At 41.1% G+C, this 21,844-nt stretch overlaps 1 protein-coding gene across 2 annotated transcripts; it reads left to right on the forward strand.

Moving 5' to 3' along the window:
* The first annotated feature begins 360 nt into the window (after positions 1-360).
* On the forward strand, positions 361-20,998 carry LOC121178831 (ras-related protein Rap-1A-like). 2 transcript variants are annotated; one of them, XM_041033222.1, is made up of 8 exons: positions 361-441; positions 7,121-7,209; positions 8,167-8,235; positions 8,591-8,647; positions 9,610-9,750; positions 13,603-13,746; positions 14,174-14,300; positions 19,927-20,998. In XM_041033222.1, the coding sequence occupies exons 2-7, from the start codon at positions 7,153-7,155 to the stop codon at positions 14,261-14,263; spliced, it is 558 nt and encodes a 185-aa protein (XP_040889156.1). In that variant the 5' UTR covers positions 361-441; positions 7,121-7,152; the 3' UTR covers positions 14,264-14,300; positions 19,927-20,998. The 2 variants fall into 2 exon arrangements, with proteins under 2 accessions (XP_040889156.1, XP_040889157.1); XM_041033223.1 differs by lacking the exon at positions 361-441 and adding an exon at positions 3,363-3,465.
* The last annotated feature ends 846 nt before the right edge of the window (positions 20,999-21,844 follow it).

Below are 21,844 nucleotides of genomic sequence, written 5' to 3' on the forward strand. Positions count from 1 at the left end.
TTGTTCCAGTACTTCTAAAAAAGATATGGTTTTCTTTTAAGAAACATATTTTTTTACAGCTCATATCTATATTAGAAATTAAACACAATGAATACTTGTTCAGGCTCAGTTCATTAGTGCTTTTGCTGAGATTTTGTCGAAAACAGAATAGATAGACTTATCCGTTACATTTAAGTCCTAGGAGAAATGTGCAGCTGATTTGAAATCTATAACTCGCAATGATTAAAACCAGTGTGCATATATATGTGTGTGTGTGAGTATTTCTATTGACACTCATCATTACAGTGCAGCCCGTTATCATGCAAATGCTGCGGGACGGGTGGTCCATGTGTCATGCCCTTTTAAGAAAAATGAGAAATAGTGGGGAGTGACGTCTGTGCGCACACAGGCCGGAGGCAAACTGACACTTGCGGAGCGGCGAGAGACAGCGAGCGAGAAACGGTGAGTGCGAATACCAAACTTTACTAGCTGCCAAACGCCGGCAAATAACTCATTTGCGTGGGCGCACGTAGCGCCGACACTTGAGGGACAAAAAGCAGATACGGCAGGTTTCGCGGCGTGCGTTTTATCTGTCGGGTAAACGAGAAGAATTGTCCCTAAGTACAAAACGGGAGTGTGCACTCCCATTTTAGTCAAGGCCAGGCGGAAGGGCAGGTAGCGTTAGCAATCGGTTGTGTCTTTCCCCGAGCGAATAACACCGGAATGCGGGTTAATTTAAAACCTGCCACGGCTGGTTGACGTTTGAGCTGTTAATTGCGTTTGATTGTGGCGTGTTTCTGGCAGCCTAGCTGTGTTTTGATCATACGCCGAGGACAGGAATGTGTCGGCTAGCTAGCTTGCTTGCTAACGAGCCGTAGCTAGCGGTTTGTGAAGTGTCGGCCCGTCGCAGGCAGTTAAAGCTAGCTAGTTAGCGGCATTTTGCTAACAAGCTTGATAACGGGACTTAGTGTAGATGCTGGTATGTAACTGGATTGTTTATGGACAGATGCTGGCCTCACTTGGCTGGATTATAGATTACGGTATCCTTTAAGGATTTGTCTGTAAGCGGGTTTATGATTTGAACTGATTTTGATTAATTTCAGGGTAGCAACGGTTGTACTGTCATAATCACATCGACGGAGTGTTGGTTGCTGCTCTGTGGTGTAGTCACAGCCACAGATTGCAGGGACTTAGCATGACCTGGAGTGATAAACATATGCTACTGCCGTAAGCAAATTAGGTAGATTCACAGTGAGATAACCCAAGAGCTCAAATGACTTTCGCTTGTCTGGGTCCAAGCTTTTTATACAGCCTGTTGCAAGTTATTTCTGCTGCAGAGGAGAGGGATGTGAAACAGGAACGGTGTGTATTCACCATCCTCAAACTATTTTATTGCTAATAAATTACCCCAGCAGGGCATCTGCAGGTCTTGTAAAGCCACTGAATTTGCTTTCCACAAAAGAGAACCTTAGAAGGTATGAGGAAATATTGAATCTAATTTACAGAGGTCATAAATATTTTTTGTTGCCTCATATAGGCAGCACTGTTAGTCATAAACTGTTTTGAATCCAATTGTCGGGTTCCCGGAGACATTATACGTCTTTAAACAAAAAGTAGGATTGTTGTGACAGAGGATTGTGTTACTTTTTCCTTTTTTTTGGTGGCGTTTAGTGCAGCAAATACTGCCACAGGTAAATACGGTAGCTAAAGAAGTACATCTAGGCCATATTGTCCCTAAAGGTTTTCCATCATACTTTCACACTTTGGTTGGGATGATTGTGAAACATGTATTATATTTCATTCAGTGTGGTCTTAAAAAGGTGTTAGAAAGTCTTGAATTTATTTTGGTGAACCCTGCAGAAACTCTGCCCAGTTGCCAAGTGAAACAGGCATTTTGGCGAGGAGGTTAACTATCTGAAAGGCGCTGTTTTTCACTCTGTGTTGATGGAAATGATCTGCCTCATCCTGTGCCCTGAATCTCTTCATAACCCAAGTTTTGATGATGAGATACATGCTATTAAACCCACTTCCCCCCTCCACTATACAAGTGTACTGTTTGGAGTCTTGAACAGGAACAGAGACTGGAAGAGGCTATTTTAGTAGGCAGCTACTCCTTTTCCATCCTATCAGCATGAAGCCTTCTTGTGCTCTGGAAAGAGGATGTGGTTACAGGTCAAGGCCCCAGCGACACAGATGCATTCGACTGATGGTGTTTGTCAGTTACAGATCTTTGTCATAATTAAGTCACAGCAAAGTTGTGTGTGCCTAGCTGCAGTTTTGCTCTGACTCACTGGGTCATTCAAGGTTGTTATAGGCCTTAAAAGAGATGTAAAGGCTATGTAGCTAGATAATGGAACATTTGTTTCTTTTAAGTTGATTTCCAAGAAATTTGAGTAATATACTGTAATAGATAATAGAAATCTTGATTTCCAAGACGTCAGATAATGTTACAGTAGTTGAGAATGTGAATATACGCCATTCCTTTTTTTTTTCTTTTTCTTTTTTTTTTTTTGAAGCCATGTTGGTAACACTTTATTTTACAGGCTTGTAAATTCCTAGGAAATTTCCTGGGAAGAACTATGTAATTTGGCACTAAATTACTAAGTAAATTAGAGACAGAGTTCAATTGTTATACTTTCAAGTAATTAATTCCAATTAACTTCTAAACTAGCAAATCTTTTAGCTAGGGCTCAGCTGGTCAGCTGAACATTTAGAAGTGTTCAATTTGATTACAGGCAATCAAGTTGTTTAACATACATGAAGAAGAGTAATGTTTTGATATTGCTGTATTTTACACGGTCAGTATTCCCTAATAATTTTTTGAAAGTTTCCTGTGAAGACCCACATTGTTTGATACTAATTACAGTAAATTACATTGACAGTTTTTTTTGCTGTCGGTGGCATCTGGGTTAGTCCCCTAAAGTTAGTGGGTTTCTCATGCTAAGCTCGCTGTGAACTTTTGATGTGAACTGTGGTTTTGGTGAAGGTAATGAGTAACCAGGAGCTTATCAGCATAAAAAAAACTCCACCAGCACAACTATTGTATTTCCTTGTTTTTTTTGTTCTATCTCTAAACTTATGAAAGTGGATATACCTTATTTTTTTAAAGTGTTCTTTCTCTAATTGTCATATGGGTCAACAAGCAATCAAATAAGAAGAGACCACAAGAGTTGGTATCATGCTGCTAGCTTAACCAGCGGATGTGTGCATTTTCATCCATCCGCACTGGGTGGAAGATACAGAGGGCAGCTGTCAATCATACCGCCTGCTGAGTCAGTTGCTGTGACAGCTTCATTGCTGTCGGATTAGCCTTATGAGAACAGGAAATAGTGGATCCTGAATGTTGTAGTTTAGCTGCATAGCCTCCTGCTCTCTAATTTGAGTTTTGTAGTTGATGCAGACTCACATTCACTGCATATTCTTTCTAGCAGCACCATCTCGTCCAATTTCCAGCCTTAGATGGATACATACCTTTGGCTGTAGAGGGTGAGTGATGCAGTGATGTCATGGTGGAGCATGTTTTCTGTGGCATGTGGCTTTCCCTCACTCCTTATTTGCTGGGGTTACTACGAGAGCAGAGTACCGGCCGTGGTGTGTTTGTTTTGTTGGGAATGACAGTGTGTAGTCGAGGGCAGTGGAAACAGGGAGAGGTTTGGTGTTAAAGGGAGATGTCCTTAAATGGCCCTGTGTGTGTGTGTGTGTATGCATTGTCAGTGTGTAGGCAGGCGGATGAGAGAGTACAGAGTTGTGTGTAGTTTTCCTGGTATGAAAGTTTGCATGCAGAATAGATGTCAGAGTAGGGCGTCCTATTCAATCATGTTCTGGATTTTTGTTTTTGCATTTTGTAGAAAAGCGTTTTGCAGTCATGAGTGGAAAGCCCAAAGAGAAAGGAGTTCAAAGGAGACTGATGTTGTTCTCTACTTGAATATTAAACAAAAAATTTGCTTGTGTTCTGATCAGTAACGTCATTGGATTTGGGGAAAGTGGTTTTCATGTCTTGGCAGGCATCAAGCTCAACCACTTTGTCATTCTTGAGCTGAGAAATTTTGTCCTGCGCCCCTACTCGAGCTCAGTAAAGACATACTTGCAGTCTTTGAGGGGTTTAATGCTCTATGAAGCATTTTAACTTAGAAACTTGTCTTTATTTTCAGGCAAAAGTTGTGTTTCATCTTTATATGACCTGCCAAGCTTCATATAGAATTATAACATACAGATAAAGAAAAACACAGGCGGGAGGCATAGTTATTTAAAAAGTTAGTCGGAAAAAGTTTCGAACTACAAACTTAATCACCACTGGCAACAGTGCTAAAAAGATTAAAAATAAATATTTGTCATTTAAACTAAAATGCTTATGTTAGCCATTTTTTCCCTGCTGTGGTAAGCAGCTACAGTTACTGAAGGAGAAAAATATATCTCTGTTAATTCTCTTTTTAGCCTGATGATTCATCTATATCAAACCGAAAACCTATCATCAACATCAATATATACACTTAAAACCCTACAAACATAGGGCATACAATGGGCTTATATTTAATTTATGAACGCAAAATCTGATTAATTCGATTTTATAACTGGAAATATCAATGGTCTAAAACCAAAAGATATTGAATTTACAATGATACAACAGAGAAAAGCAGGGAATTCTCACATTTGAGAAGTGCGAGCTGGAGGATTTTTAGAGTTTTTGCTAGAAAAACTACTGAAACTATTAATTATCAACATAGCTGCTGATCATCAGTTGACTAATAGTTTAATCACTTGATTATATCGGCTCATTATAAACTGAAGTAACCAGCTTGTAGTGGGCAACAACAGGGTCCTGATAAAAAGCAGATAAATACTAAAGTAATCTAATTCACATGCTTTTTTGGGAAAACAATGAAAACCCTGGTATGTTTCGCTCATCACTTGAGGATTTTTAAAGATGGCAGTTTTTGGAGGAGCAGACATCCTTTATAATGACCTTTTGAAGCAGTCACATACTGTAATAATCTAACAGCCACTGTCACAGAGTGGGCTCCTGACGTCATCTGTCTTAGCAGGGGTCAGCCTACAGTGTCCATACAAGAAACATGACGTGCTGATAGCTGACAAGTAAGACCTAGCCTAAATCTAAGTCTGACATTGTCTGTATGACATTGTATATGTGACACTGTGCATGCACTTGACTCTGTACTTGAATGTTTACATGAGAGTGCAGCACAGACTGTTTGCCCAGCACTTGTGCAGCCCTGTTCTTTTTCCCTCTCCTTCCAGTGGCTCCTCCCTAATTGTGCAAGGAGAACTTCTCTTTGTGTGTAGAGGATTAGTGAATATGAATTATTCACAGTCTGGGCTTCATATCCCACATGGTCACTGCTTGTGATTGAAGTTGGAGGTCCTTAGTCCTTTGTCCACCTCCCCAGAGTATTTTGATGGAGCGTGCTGTAAAAAGAACAGTGTAGGAGGGGATCATCTGCTTCCCACAGTGGCTGGCGATTAGCTTTTGATGGTTTGCAAAAAGGGTTGATTATCAAGCGAGGCTATACTGTCGTCTTTGGGACCTGATTTTAACATAAGCCGCTTTCTGATTTTCAACACAGCCTTGATTCCAACAAGCTGCACTTTTCAACCAGTGACCCCAAAAGTATTAGTCTCTCATTTTTGGGACTCAAGGTTCATTAAAACATAAGCTACCAGTTCTCTGATCTTTCAGATCTTCCTGAGGAAACTGCGAGAAAAGCACAGCCACAGGCCAAACTTGTATCAATCACTAGCAAATTTGGTACTGTAGGGTGACAATATCACCAAACAATTGATTAGTTGATTTATTGATCGACAGAAAAATATCCAGCAACTATTGTGACAAGTGATTAATTGTTTCAGTCATTTATTGAGCAAAATCTCTGGTTCCAGCTTCTCCTGTGAGATCCAAATTATTAACTGATAAACTGAGAAAATAATCGCAGATTAAACCCTGGTGACCGTAAATTGTTGGCTTGCAACCCAAGTGTCACCTTACTTGAATCTGTGTTAGGTTTTGGTATTAAACATTACGGTTTTGATGTACTTTCCTCTAATTTCAGTGCAGAAAAACTAAAAATATATCTCCAGTTTAGCAGAATCACAAAAGTAATTGTAGCAACAAGAAAAAAATGATCAATGAACACAAATGTTGAAGAAATGCATGGTATTTCACAGCTGTCCAGTGAAAGCCGTGTATATCCAATTTTGGTCATTTTGACTTTTTCATAGAAACTGAAGGAGAAGTGTTCTTTGGTGGGTTCATTTCTTTTAATAGTTCAGCCAAATAACCCATATAAAAGCAGTGGGATTATTATGAATTGTCACAGAGCTTAAAATGTTTTGCAGTTAAAATCGATCATTTGAAACAGCCGTGAGCTATTATCCTTTACAGTAATATAATTTGATTTGAAGTCAGGTCAGCAGACGAAAAATCAGAAATCCCCCTCTTCACCCAGCTACAACTAAACTTAGTGAGGGAGTCTCTTCATCTCTGTAGCCCAGCTTGTAGTGACCCAGTTGGCTAACTCAACTGACTTTACGCCACAATGTGTGCCAATGATTCAAAGCCTGTACATCTCTTAAAGGGATATTCCAGTGATTTCACAATTTCCTCCCCGTCGCAGTTTCCTCTGCCCTCAGCTGTTTTCTGTCATTAGTCAAAACTACTGACACTATATTGCTGTTTTACAACACGAAAAATGAGCGAGTGACTTAAAAATCTGACAACAGGGTGTGTTTTGGTGTGTGAATGCCAGATGATTGTGTCATGACTGAGGAATATGTGCCAGATCCATGTATCTTCTCCCCTTCAGTTCCCCCTAGACTCACACACATCACAGCTGGTTTGTGTTAGAGAGGGGTCACATACTCTTCACCTCCTCCACCCTGAAGCAGCTCCACTTATGGGTGTTCCCTCTATTGTTGTGCTGCGTCTTGTCCATAACCTTCAGGAATGACTAGAATCCTTCCTTTCTAGAGTGGAAAAACTCAAAGACCAGACTGGGAAAATTCCTTTGTTTTGGTTGAAAAGAAAGTTACATTGAGCAGAACTCATTTTCAGTTTTGTTTTACTCTCTTTTCACACTTTTCTCATTTCGTTTGTCCCATTTTGCTTTCCCCTTTTTGTCCACTGCAGACTGTTGGGCTGTCCGGTGAAGCAATCCCGCCATGCGTGAATACAAGCTAGTGGTGTTAGGCTCTGGAGGTGTGGGCAAGTCCGCTCTGGTGAGTATCCAGACTGTCCTGAACCCCTTCCTGCCTCCCTCTGTCTCTGACTCCTTTGCAGTGTGCTTCCTAAAGATTTTGTAGGACTCTCTCAGATAATTTCCAATGAAACAGCAAGATAGTTTGCTTGTTTTTGGAGACAAGTGTGTGGTAAAAGAAGGTAAGGCAAATCAGGAAGGGTGATTTTTGTTACAGGAAACCACAAGAGCAAAGATGAAACTGTATTTTTCCTAATTTTCAACTTTTGTTTCGTGACAAGTTTCATGCCTGCTGTCCTCTAGGCCAGTTTTATGTGGTTCTTTAAAAAAATTAGCTGCGTCTGCTGCAGTCTTGTTGAATTGTGTCAGTAGTTCCTATCCATTTGTTGGTATGTTTTCGCTAAGATTCAACAGATGTGCCAATTCTAAGCTTGTCAGTGGTTCTAGATGCAGTAATCACGCACCAAATTACTGTAAAATAATTGAAACCCAAATTCCATAAGGGCAGATTTTTTTTCCCCATTTTTGACGAACTGCAGGCACAAAATGTTGCACTCTTACGTATTTTACTGTCATTAAAAGGTTGTGAGTACAACATACATGTGTGTGAAATGTTATATGTCCTGCTTAGCTAACTTTGACCAGGTGTCAAAGTCGGGTTAATCCCTCAAACTTGGCAGGCTGACATGTTTAGACCTTAAGACATTATCAGGTGAACTCAGTCTACCCCTAATGTAAACCAGCCACTAAGGACAGTGCTTTATATAGCTCAGTCCAAGCTTTTAATTTGCATGTAGTCACACGTCAATAAAATTAATATACTGAGCTTTTGTTTAACAATTTTTTTTCTGCCCACTGTCTTCATGAACATCTAAAATACATGGCACTATGGACATATTTGCCACTCCAGACATTTTGTTCTTGTGCCCAGAAGGTCACATTGATCTGATGTCGGCATGCTCTGTGTCTTTTCTTGCAGACAGTTCAGTTTGTACAGGGAATCTTTGTGGAAAAATATGACCCTACAATAGAAGACTCGTACAGAAAGGTGAGTGTCCCGTGACGGGGGGAGAGGGAGAGGCAGTGAGTGCTGGCTTGGAATGAGCTGATTGTTAGCAGCTGCTCTGCACATTCACATCACGATATAGTGCTCTTATTTTCTCTCTTGTAACTCCCTTCATCTCTCTGTTTCTCTCGCTCTCTCCTGATTTTCCTTTTTTTCTTTCCTTCTGTCTTTACATTTTTAATTCTCTCTTGCTTAATCTTTTTCCTCTGTGTAAGTTGTCTCCCTTGGCCTTTGTTGCAGGAATTTAAATATGGAACATGATGTGCCCAGTGACCTGAAATGAAGTTTTGCATTATGTCACTCTTTTGCCATGTTTGGTTTTTTTTTCCTTTAACAGCAAGTGGAGGTCGACGGGCAGCAATGTATGCTTGAAATTCTCGACACAGCAGGCACAGTAAGTGAACTCTTTGCCACTGAAAGCTCTATCAATATCCAGCTTTTCTGTGTGTAACGATTGCTGAGTCACTATATTGAACACTGACGTTGTAGATGATGGGAAGCTCTTTGTATTCCAGAATGGTGATTTATTTTGAGGAAAAATGGGGATGGTTCAGATAAAATACATTTAATAAAGGGAGGGAGAAGAGAAGGGAGGGAAGGATGGAGAGGTAAAAATACAAAGAAAGTTAAACCGAATTCAAAGATTTCTATGAGCTGAGATGCCATCAAGTTGTAACCTCATGTTTGTTCCCCCACATAAGTGAACTATGCTACCTCAAAGTTGCACAGTGTGGTGTGTTTTATGTATAACTAGTTCACATTTTTGCACAGCACGTTTGCTAGAAGAGTAGGGTACTTGCATACATATACATGATGCATGATGCTTTAGGCAGGTTACCGCCATGTTGATGGTGCAAGTGGAGGTCGCCGGGTGCTGATAGACCGCTTTGTCTGCACAGTTATGTGAAAAATATTGACATAGATCCTACATTTATACTGCACTGTATCTTTTTTACATCAACCAGGTCTGCAACTAATACTTTCATTGAAAAATCATTTGGTCTGTAAAACACCTGCAAATAGTAAAAAAACAAAAACAAACATATGTTTTGTGGGGCAAACAGTCCAAAACCTAAAGATAATTTTAGTTTACCATAAAGAAAGACAAGGGAAGCGAATTCTCACATTGCAGAATCTACAGACATTATATGTATGCTTTTAAAGCAACTACCTGACTGCTTTGTTATCCTCACACATCCACTTTATGTCTTGTATCTCAGAGCAGGTCACACCAATGAGACTTCCTGTTATGTGCAAAGGGCTTTTGTAATAAATCTTTAATAGTATATAAAATGCCAGAAGGCAAATGAAAGAGCTCATGCCCCGTTCTTCCTCTTTGTGTTCTCCACTGTGTAGGAGCAGTTCACAGCGATGAGGGACTTGTACATGAAGAACGGCCAAGGCTTCGCCCTGGTATACTCCATCACAGCACAGTCCACCTTCAACGACCTCCAGGACCTGAGAGAACAGATTCTACGAGTAAAGGACACAGAGGATGTAAGTATACAGTATGCACACTTAGGTTTATCAGCTCTTCTACATGTTCACAGAACCTCTTCTCATTTGATTCTTTATCATGGCTGAATGAGTTGTGGACACCACATCCAGTGGAAAATGGTACAGATAGGTCACAAGCGCCGAACTTCCATGTTCTCAGCCACCTACATTGTTCAGGGACCTGATCATGCTGTTGCTATGGAGACCATTCAACACCGTAATATCTGCATCTCATGCCAGTAATTACAAATTTGTATTACCTCGACATAATGCAGGCGGTGTCATAGTGCTACTTCTGTTGTCTGTAGAGAGCAAACAATGAGAAAGCACTTAGTGAGACCTTTGCACTGTATTTAGCCTAGCATTGGCTAATGCAAGCGTCATGGAGGTCCCTGTGGTTTGATTACTTCATCTGTGTTTTAACATGGAAACAAAGCACAGGTCCCCACTCAGGAAAGAGTCCAGTAAAAAGTAGGCCAATGTCTTTGTCTCTCTAGGAGATGTTAAACCCTTAGTTTTGCTTTGTGTAAATACAGTGTGGTTTTCCCCCTCAAGTCTGGCCCTCAGCTTGGAACTGTAACAGTGCAAATATAAAGAGGATTTGTCATCCAATTATTTTCCTCCTTTGCTGTTTGTCAGCAGCACATTTCCATTTTTCTGTATCTCTGGTAAATTGCGAGGTTGTTCGAGTAAGTAAACCCTCCAACCCCTTTCTGGTGGGGCAGTGCGTCAGCAGAATCTAAGATGCCCTTTTTTGGTGATCTCTGGAGTGAGTGAATGTTACCATAACCCCCTCTCTCACTCTTTCCTCCTCTCTCTTGCTTTCTGTTCCCTGTCAGCCATCTATGAAGCCACTCTTATACCACTCCTTTCTGTCCATCTTTCTGTTGGTCCTCTTCTTGCTCCCCTTCCTCTATATCAGTGCCAGTTTTTGTTTTGACTGGCCTTTTCAGTGCCTGTAGCTCTGTGCCCCCCCCCCTCTCTCTTTGGCCTGCCTTGTGGTCTTACTGTGGTCTGGCACTCTGTGCGGGTGATTGGACTGTCAGGGATGATGTGCAAGGAAAGCCTCAGCTCATCAAAAACACACTGGATCGTGAGGCTGTGGTACTTCATTAGAGCCTCCGTGGTTAGGGAGCTGAGGTTAGCCTCAGGCTAACAGATGGATTGCAGGATCAGTGGCTCCTCAACATGCAAGAAAGTAGTTGATGTCCCTTTTCTTCTCCAACTGTTCCCTCTGAGTATCCCCAGTTTAAACAGTTGTGCTTATCTGGCTATTGTTTCCACTCTGTGGATCACTACTGCTATCGGTAGTGATTTAAGCCTTTACCTATGATAGCCTTGACATCTGTTTATCTCCCTTTACCCCTTGCAGGAATGCACGACCAAAGGAAATGCTTAACATGATGTCTTTTTTTTTTTCATCCAAGTGGACAGATTTCTTATTTGGTGAAAGCTTTCAAGCTATTGCACAGCTAAAGCAGACAGTCTAGTTGCTGCTGCAGCTGTTCTCATTCTCAGCTCTTCCTTGCACCATTTACCGCAAAGCTGGCAGAATGTACAGACACCCTTGATATTGCCAAGCTCAATTAAAAAAGCCTTTTAATGTCTGTACATTGAACACAGTAGGGCCAAATTCCATCTCCTTAAATAAGTCTTCAGGAGTGAAAAAATAAAGTAGTCACCAGTGTATTAAAAGCTCACTTCCTTTACTTCCCTCCACAGTTCTTATGTAAGAGAGGTCTTATGACTTTTCCGGGCCATCTCCGTCTCTGCTTGTGTGACTAGGACGGTACTAATGCCTGACTCCGTGCTTGTGACTCACTGCGCCATTTGGAGCAACTGGCTCCATTCATTTAAGCTACTCTATACTGCCCTTTTCTGTGTTCCCCGCAATCCAATCTCTAGCATGCCATTGTGGGCGGGATAGGACCTGTCTGTAGCATGTTAACAGCGTCTGAACAGATTCTCTGTGGGCTGTGTGGATTCTTCAAGTAGGCTAATGCTGCCTTGTGTGCTGCTGACACTGAACATTTTTTCTTCCCTGCATACCTTCATCCTTCCATCCGTCTCTCCATCCTTTTCATCCCAGCTTGGCTCACAGTTTGTGTTAGGAGGGCATACCACTGGTTCTCCCAGGACCCCTGGAGAAATGTCATTCAGCAGTCCAGCGCGAAGGCTTGTTTGGATATCAAACATCAAGCAGCAACCTCCGTGGGGTTAATCTAAACATTGCAGTTTCCTGTCATCTGCCCCACAGCCCAGAGAGAGCGAGAGAGAGAAAAGAAAAAGGGACGCTGGAATATTTATCCTATATCTTCAAAATGTATTAGGAAGAATATGGCCATCCTGCTATCAGATGCGTCCTCTCAACAGCAGACTTGTGGGTGGGAAAAGGTCTGAAGTATGAGCAAGTTAGCACACGTCAGGATACTACCATATTTCTTAAATATCCAGTTTTTCCAGATCCACAAGACATGGCTGGGGGCAGTTTCTGGGTCAGAAGAGGGTAGTGAAGGCAGGATTTCCTATGCATAGATTTATTTGTTGCAGGCCCACCACAAATAGATTTCCCCTACTGATATATCGTTGGCGCCTGTTGTGCTGCATCCAAACTTTTCCACTAGTTGATTTTGTCTGTCGCTTGCTAAGCTGCGTTACAAACACAAATATCCTGTGAACCTTTGAAAAACTCAGATGAAATGCTGAGCTTGTCCTCAAACTTCGAGTCTTGAGGCTTTGTCTGTTGTCGTAAGGTATTGCAGTGGGAGGTATTGCAAAGCCTTTTTTAAATGTGAAATGCACTGCATGCCGAATGAGCACACGCGCGAACAAACAGTCTCACACTATCATGTAATTCCAGGCAGCAGCCAGAGCATGGAATCCAGTCGAAATGTTCAAAAACATTCAGGAAGGAAAACGATGTTATCCCGGCTGGGCGGGGCTGCCATGGCTTCCTCCGGGGCAGCGTGCTCCCTAGATAGCCGGTCAGGAAACAGCAGGCAGGATGAGACGCATCCAGACACCCTGACTGCCCCGGCTCTGCCCAATGTGACAGTTAGGGCTGAAGTTTTGCCCAGAATATTCTCTCTTCCTTTGAGAGCTTTTGTTTTTTTGACCTTGGTTATTAAAACATCTGACTGAAGGCACAAAAGAAGAAGTGTTGGGTATTTGGGAGATTCCGAAAACCAGCTGGATCTCATGTCAGCAGTTGTTCTCAGGTTTAGTTAGAAAGGATTTCCCTTTTACAGGAACAAACCAAAAAGAAACTTTCTTCTTTGCTTGTTCGTATTGATTCTTTAATCTCTTTTGTCACTGTTGTGTAACCTAAATTATTTTCTTTGCCTTCCCAGAGGGATGGATTGATTTCCTTGATTGTCTTTGTGACCCTCCCACATGCAGGCTTCAGAATGGGCTTTAGTGAATAGACTACTCAGCTGTTAATTATGTCCCTCCCTTTGTGCCTTGAGATTGAACATGTACTGTCCTTTTGTTTTCTTTGTTGTAAAATGTTCCTGATATTACTCGTTTCCACCTCCCAGGTCTGTCGAACACACTGGTGTGACTGAAATTAGGTCAGTTTAGAGTCATGATGGGTTTGGTAAATGTTTGAATAATTGCCCAGCCTTATGTGTGAGTGCAGGAGGTTTCCAAGGGCCCTGAATGCTTCACGAGGAACGGTACAGCACAGGAATCACAAAGTGCTGTCCTAAGGGTAGCAAGAACTCCTTTTGGGATTTGTTCAGGGGATGTTACCTTCTATACATCCCAGACCATCGAGGCACCCGCTTCTTTATTCTGTCTTCTGACAGTACGAATGCTACCTTGCCATAACTTTCTCTTGTTTGTCTCCAGGTGCCGATGATCCTGGTGGGGAACAAGTGCGACTTGGAGGATGAACGTGTTGTGGGGAAGGAGCAGGGCCAGAACTTGGCCAGACAGTGGAACCACTGTGCCTTTTTAGAGTCCTCTGCTAAGTCAAAGATCAATGTCCTCGATGTGAGTACACACAGAAACAAACCACTGGTGACCCTGCCCACACCGTAAACAACCAGTCCTCAGACACCATCCTCAAATATTACTCTCATACAATCAGTCTGGGAATTGTTTAATTGTTCTCTAGGAGCTCTAATTGTAAGAGTTTTATTTTGTATTAACAAAGAATAGTATGTTTTTTTCCAAGATGTAGGTAGTAATGAGCTCAGCTGGATTTAGACCTGCTGCTCAGTGATACACCCGTGTTAAACCTGCTGTGTGTGTGTGTAAACGGTGACATCAATCCACTTAGTGATGAGGCTTCAAGTGATCCTTTAAAGGTACAACAGTATGTTAGGATTGTAAGAAACAGGAGAGATGAGTTTGCCATGTGTGTCATTTCTGACAATTAATGTAATTTATCTCTTTTTGTCTGTTGTGTCTCTCTTAGATCTTCTATGACCTGGTCAGACAGATAAATAGGAAAACGCCAGTGGAAAAGAAGAAGGCAAAAAAGAAATCCAACTGTGTCCTGCTTTAAAGACCCCCCACCAGCCCCTGCAGCAGCTCTGAGCCAGGTGTGTGTGTGCGTGTGCGTGTGTGTGTGTGACCTAAAACAAATAACGTTAGCCATAAATACTCATGCGGCTGCCATATTCATGAGGTCATGATGCATAGATAGGCTGTCAGGTTGATTAGTTTTATGCGCTAGCCTTGTTCTTCCTGTGTCGTCTTAGATGATGCTGCCTTCATCAGTTGTAGTTTATCATTCATCAGTTTCTATTATGAGTTTGTTTGCCTGCAGCTAAGTCAGGCAGTGCACTTAAGTCAAATATATTTGCTCACAGGATTTCCACAGGTCCCTAAGTCTTAAAAGGTCTTGAATTTGATTTTTTTTCCCATTTAAGGCTATAAAATGTCGTTGTCTTTTATAATATGAAAGGTCTGTATAATATGAAAGATGATGCAGAGACTAATGAGAGAGCACAGCGATCATCTTAATAAGGTCTTAGAGAGCATTTAATTTTTTTCAAAACAATGTGAGGACACCTTTGTTATATTATAATATTGCATTGTGTCAGCAGTTGTTACTGTGCCTTCTTGAGCTCTCCACGAGGAAATCTGAGCACTTAAGGACAACTGGATGAACGTTAGGAGGTGCAGTTCAGCAAGATAGCCCCCCCTCCAGGCAGCCGGGGGTGCAGCAGATTCTGTGGGCGGTGGAAATCGAGATGTGTGGGATGTGTCTCTCTCATTACTTGCATAAAGGACTGCAGTTGTCATCATGTGATGATGAGTAGCATTTCTGTGATACTGATGACTTACAAAGTTTTTTAATGTTTTTGGGCAAGCTAACGTCCCTGAGTCAGTGAAGTGCTTTAATTAGCATTTTCCATTACTTTCATTACTTGCATTACTTTCATCACCATTGAATGAGTCACGATGTGCGATGATTAAATTTAAATATGAATCTCAGCAGACTGCTGCAGCTGGTTTTGTCTGAGGAAATCCTGATCTGTCATCAGGTTGTTTCCCAGGCAAATCAGAATCACTTCTTCTTTTATAGTTTTCTCACAGTACTTTTTTTCAAACTTTTTTTTTTACAGTTTGTCCGGATACTGGTAATGAGGAAGTCTGGAAACAGTCACGCTCAGTAAACCAGACTGCTGATTCCTGTCAATCCCTCTAAACAGACAAAGCTGTTAATTTTAGATTTACCTTCACTTATATTTACTGCATATTATGGAATAATTAATCTTCAGTCACAGCAGGTGATGGATTACTGCGTGATGATAGCCTGGATCTACTGATCTACTGTCTATTCAGATATATTTTGTAACATTGGCAATGGATTTTTTTCTTTTGCTGTAATTGCAATTGCAATTGCTAGGAAGTTTTTTTTTTTTCTTTCCTAAAACAATTGCCTAACCCTAACCCTTTGCCAAGATCTTCTGTCACAGTATACCTACTTCTGTACTGGAAGCCTGTCATGGATCACAATACAGTAAATTCTCAGGAAAATTGAATAGAGAAATTGTTTTAAGTAAATATATAAGCAGAAAGGAATTAATGCTTTTTTTTCTAATTTAGTGATTTAAATACCTGACAAATCAAGGCTCTTCATCACCTTGTAATGCCAAAATTACCACAGTGAAATCATGCTTATTGATTTGCAGCTCTGCCAGTAATGACCTTTTAACAGCAAGAAATAATAAATGCACAGCTACCTTGGTATGGGCAGTGTAGACGAGTCTCTGGTTATAAATAATAATAGATTTATAATGTCATATTCCCCGCTACTAATTTAAACTCCCAGTTCTATTCTTTGTCAGAGTTCATGTACAATAAGAGCTCCTGATAAGATTTAAGCCCAGTTAAACCATCAGTGATTTAGGAAGTTAAAATAAAGAACGTTTCCACCCTGATGTGGAAACTTTCCATTAAAAGATGAGTTTAGGTTCAGTCAGTTGAGGAAATCTTGTGAGATCTTACAATGTGCATCCACCCTCACATGGAGATTAACTGAGTTGGGCCTCAGTGTTTCCAAGGATTGAAAGCAGTGAAGCCTAAAGGGTTCAGTATGCTGGAAACTAACAAGGTTGTATGTTGGTGGCAACTGTGTTTATAGCAGCTTCCCATGACCACACTCAAAGTCAAGGAGAAAAGCCTGCTGTCATAGCTTCAACCTGAATCACAATGCCTCCTCAAAATCTGTTCAAGAACTTCGTAGTCTCAGTGCGATGAATCATTCAAATGGGTGTAATGGCACACACTTCTGGGCAGTCTCTGTTCAAAGGCAATCATTATGTTGCACTTGGATCTACATGCAAAAAGCGACAGAAGTAGTTGTGTAAGACAGCTTGAGAGAGAAGTTTAAACCCTTACTTGTGCACCGTCACACACCTGGCCAGTCCCTGAGTAAAGTGGGCATGATTGTTGGGTTCTCTGTCGTGGGGAATTTACAGAACTTATAACTAAAGGTTCAACACTTCTTTGTGATGTTTGGCATGTTTGTTGATGATGCAGGAACTTCTTTGGTGACTGTTGCAGCCTAAAATTTTGGCTGCGTTCTGTTAGACCACCTCTGTATTTGGTGAGTGCGACTAATGGGCAGCGGTGTGGCAGAATGAGTTGAGTGACTGTGGCCTCCTACTGAAGGACTTCAGTACAATCTGTCATTTCTGAGGGTGTTTACTGTGTTGAAGCATCCTTGACACAGGCTCTTCACCATGTTTAGGGACCCTGTCCACTTGGTTGACAAATAACTTCTTTGCACGGATCAGTCCTTCTGTAAGTTCAGTAATACATTGTACTGATCATATGAGGTGCACATAGGGGGCTGACGGTATCATCATGTGAACTTCTGCTGAATCTCCCGTATTGTTTCTGGAGACTTCTGAAGAGAAACTCTTGCCTCTGGTTTAATCACTTTATTCATCCCTTAAAATCAGGCATCAGCATCCACACATCGTGCAGGACACCTGATATGAAAACAGATGAATAATTAATTCTATACTAGACTGTGTGATCTTTATTTAATGTGCCATCATTTAAGAATTAGTAGAATGGAAACTGCGAAATGACAAAGTTAATTATGTGCAAGAAAAAAGAGCATAAACAATTCAGTAATACTGATATCACTGTCAAGAGTGTTGTCAGAACAAGGCCTCAGCTTTGCCAAACCATCGAAGCACAGCCAGAGATTTTAGATCTACCTTCTTCAGTTACTTTTAACTTGCAGTGTGGGGGGAAATAAAACTTTGATATTACCGATAACACCGGATTAGTGAAACAGACAGTACCATTGTGCCCAGCCCAGACATCAGAGTCGCTAAGCCACCCACCGCGTTCCTCGTCTGAATCCATCTGTGTTGGGCAGTTAGAGGTCCAGAGTGTGTGAGAGTGGGGCCTCTGTCAGCAGGCCCCAGGGCGGTGTCTGTCCCCCCTGCCCCCGTTCACACGCTGGCCAGCCCAGTGAACCAACACTAATGGGATTACAGCCCCACTGTTCCACTGCTCACAACACACCAGCTCATACACTGCAAGAGAGAGAGAGGGGTTACAGTGCCAGCCTCGGACGGGGCAGAGAGAAAGTTGATGTTAATTTCCAGTTTGCTGACCTCATGAACTATCAGCCTCTGATTTGGCTCTGTTCACTGGGGACAGAAATTGGCAGGTAGTTCCTGACCTCACACTATGTGATATATTTGTATTTGCAGTTGTGCCACTTTAAAGTCTACACTTGGTAAGACAGGCTCAAGGAGTTAAATGAGACATTGTGTCTATAAAGATTTTAATGTTTGACTGCCTGTTTGAGAAAACTGTGGACACACCTTATAAAGATGGTTCCAGATTCTTTTGGGCAGATAAATTAAGTCCTTTTCCCTCAGAGTTTAATTCTGCACAGTGTTGAGTCCCATGTTGTTTTATTACCGCAATACGTGACTTTGCCATTAGAGTTTATAGACTTGGTAACTGAGCTCTGGGTTGTCTTTTAAACTTTGAAATCTAGGTGTTACTCTAGCTGGGAATTTTGTATGTTATTCTCTAAACAGACTCGGCAGTGGCCCTTTCTCACGGTAGATGTTTTAACTTGTCTCAGCCTCAAAAGCACAGGTCTAACACTAATTAACACTATAACAGCATGGCCCTGCATCTGGAATACCCACGTGGAATGCAGCCATCATTAATCTTGTTGTTAACACCTGTGCGTTTCCTACTGTGACAAGTCAAAATGTTTGCCTTTAAAAAAAAGGTCTGTTGATTCACCCCTACTACCTCCTGCACCCCGAGACAGGTCAAATGCACTGCCCACTTGGATGCCCTCTAAATGACAGGCAAACCTGCCACTCAGGGAGTCAGCCGGACATGCACTTGCACGATTATGCATGTGCTCACTTCTATTTCTATTTTGCCTGTGCTCCACCCTCAGACCTTGCTTTTGGTAAAAACCTGAGGCCATTAGGGATTTGATCAGGACCGCAGAACTGCCCACCAGGGGCTCTCAGCGTCCAACCACACAAACCTTGTTTTAATTATGAGGCGAAAAGCGGCACTGGTGTGTGTCAAGCTGAGCAAAGAGGGCACCAGCAGCAGCTGCACTAATGCTGTGTTCACGTCATGTGGGAGGGAAGGCACTATATGCACTAAAGTGATGAAAGTGGAAGACCATAACAAAGCCAGACAGTCATCTGCCACCGTTGCTCCTGTACCCTCAACATACTGCCTTATAGGCCAGTTTGGAAAGTGTCAGAGGGATGGGTATCTGGACTGTGAGCCACAGTACTGGTTAGAAGTTATGAGTAGAATAAAGTGGTGTTCACTCAGAGCTTCCGTAAACTTCCATTTGTCTTCGAAATGTCTGTGGGGAAAAGGTATTAGTTGTAAATGGACAGGTCTTCTTTGTCCTTCTGGGCTTTCTCATTCACTGCTGGCCTCAATTCCAGTAAGAGACAGTAGCTGATAGTAAGAAATGTGGAACTAGCATGGAAAGAGACTTTTCAAGACCCTGGGTTGTGTTAAACCTCTAAGAACTGGTCTTGTCCCTGAACTGATTTGTCAGTTAAATAAAAAAAACTTAAAAGTTGGAGATAGAGCTTGGTATAGAATTGTGAAGGGTAATTTTTAGCTAATGCTTAAGTGTGATTTTAAGTGCTGACTGCACTTATGTTCATCGCTGCATCCATTAAAAATACTGTCATGTTTATGTATTTAGAAAAAGTTTTTTTTTAGTCATTTTCAGTCATTTTTGTTTGTTCATTACCTTTTAAAGTTACTAAATTCTCATGTCACTGCTGAGCTAATAGAATATTTAGTTTATATTTTGTAATTCATAAAGCTGTGGTTACTGTGAACAGAAAGAACCACACAAATGTGTACTTTCGGTTCTATACGTTCTGAAACCATCATGACATGAACTTTTTAATGTGGTATGGGCCGTGTGGGCATGAGGACAGACCTCGTATCTTTTTATAAACCCATCATCATATAATTCATGTGTAGCAGGTGCCTGGAGATTTTGAAGCTGAGACAAAGTCTTAGTTTGATCATAGGATGGTGCAAAAAGTATGCAATATCGTTGAACAGCCAGAAGAGGGCAGTGAAAGCATGTAGATGGTGTTTAGGACATTGTGGTGGCGTGAGTGTGGGCCTGGGCCTTGCTGATGCATGAAATGAGGACTAAACCACTGTGCTGTGTTGCAGAAATGCTGTAATGAAGAACTGTTGCCCTGATTGGAACGTGCCAGCATTCCAACAGCCCTGACCCCCCCTCCCTCCATCAGCCATAAACGGTGAATCAGCTGACTGAACTGCTCCTATCAAAGATGAGGTTGATCTACACGAGAGAGAGAGAGAGAGAGAGAGAGAAAGAAAGAGATGGAGAGAGAAAGAAAGACAGTAAGAGAGAGAGAGAGAAGACTCTGGTCTCTCGCCTCCGAGGACCTTCCTCTGTGTCTCGGTTTCAGTGTGAATCCTGAACGGACAGTGTCCATTTCTGCACCAACAAACAAAACACCATAAACTGATGATGATGATAAAAGCGCAGCAAAGCCTCTGAAAGTTAAAAAAAAAAAAAAAAGTGTCCATGAGCCGCCTACATGGCCCAAGAGCAGCCCCTTATTTTCATTTTTTTTTTGACAGTTTAACAAAAAGAAAAATAACAGCGTTAAAGAAGGAAAACAAAGTTAGAACTTGGATTCAGTATTTTTCATCTTTTTCAATATCAATATCGTATTTGAAAGACATGGAAGTTGACCTCTTTAGTTGTATGATTATAAATATTCTTCAAAAACGAGCATGAAAAAAATGCATCAGTTATTAAGTGTAGATGTTTTCAAGTGAAATCAAGTGGAAAAGTGAGAAATTTTTTATAGCCATACACCTATTCTCCATGCCTGTCATGTCAGTGATGATAGATCAAGGTCTATAATATGTATTATTATTTTTATTATATTTTTTTTTTCTTTGTTCGCCCTGTTGTTCATGGACTTCTCTTCTGCAAATATCTCTCTTTGATGTGACTTAATTTTATACTCAGTCACTGGGATTTCATAGCTCCCATAATATATTCTAATGCCATTTTTTGCATAATAATGCTTCAGAAAAAAATGGGCCTTTTATAGAAGAAATATGGGGAAAAATAAGGATTGATTTCTATGTCTCTTGAAGCTGAAATATATTATACTAAACCAACTCTAATAATGCTTCTTGTGTTTTTCTGTCAATGATGTTCCAGCTTTTATGGATTATTAAAGTACATTTTAGTACATTTTCATTATATTGGTCAATGTATTTTTGTGAATTAAACTTTTATCCAAAGCGGATTTGACTTATTTGAGAAAAGTGAAGTTAAAAGCTTGTTTTTTTATGTTTTATATTTTTAAATGGTTGGAAACCATGGTATATGGAACAAATATACAAATTGCAGTTCTAGGTGATTGGGTTTTGATTCTATACAGCGAAACCTGTCTGTTCATGGTTCAGTAGATGGCATAAAGAAAGACCCATGCAACCATGCAACCAGCCCATTTAAGTGTATGAGGATCTGTATTACATGTGATGTTTTGCTTTACTTTTAAAGACCACTAGGGGGCAGTACGTGGACAGAAATGCTTCACACATCAGGTTGGAAGCTGTCACAGTGTCCTGATTCAAAGCCCCTGCAGTAAATTACATAATGTGGCTTAATGGGGCAATCGTTCACAGTGAATATGGCGCACAGTGCATCTTTTTCAGTATAGTTCTTCTTTACACAAAACACCATGTGTAATGGGAAGAGGAAAGGCTGGTGTGCAGGCTGCAAACCCCCACAGTGTTTGCGGTATCTTGTACACTGAGCCCCCACAGCTCAGATTAATTCTAGTTTCTCACCTGAAAGACGGGATTTTCTGTAATCTCCTCACACCGATTTCCAGTGCAAAGTGCAAAGGAACGGGCGGGGATTACAAAATCAGAATAGATGAAAGGTTAAAAGAGCACATTGAATGAATGTAACTAATTTTGTTTGGTGAAACAAAAGCAGTTTTTATTTTTTCTTCAACACTAATACTGAAAAAAAAAGACATTTGGTGACAACTAATTAGCAGTGACTAGTAATGAATTTCATGTCATTTTAAGATGC

The sequence above is a fragment of the Toxotes jaculatrix genome, chromosome 3 (genome assembly GCF_017976425.1).
Source record: "Toxotes jaculatrix isolate fToxJac2 chromosome 3, fToxJac2.pri, whole genome shotgun sequence".
Lineage (NCBI taxonomy): Eukaryota > Metazoa > Chordata > Actinopteri > Toxotidae > Toxotes > Toxotes jaculatrix.

Coding starts and splice junctions, on each gene's coding strand:
- LOC121178831 (XM_041033222.1), top strand. CDS start 7,153: ATGCGTGAATACAAGCTAGTGGTGTTAGGCTCTGGAGGTGTGGGCAAG. Junction 8,648..9,609: donor TTCTCGACACAGCAGGCACA/GTAAGTGAACTC, acceptor TCCACTGTGTAG/GAGCAGTTCACAGCGATGAG. Junction 9,751..13,602: donor GAGTAAAGGACACAGAGGAT/GTAAGTATACAG, acceptor GTTTGTCTCCAG/GTGCCGATGATCCTGGTGGG.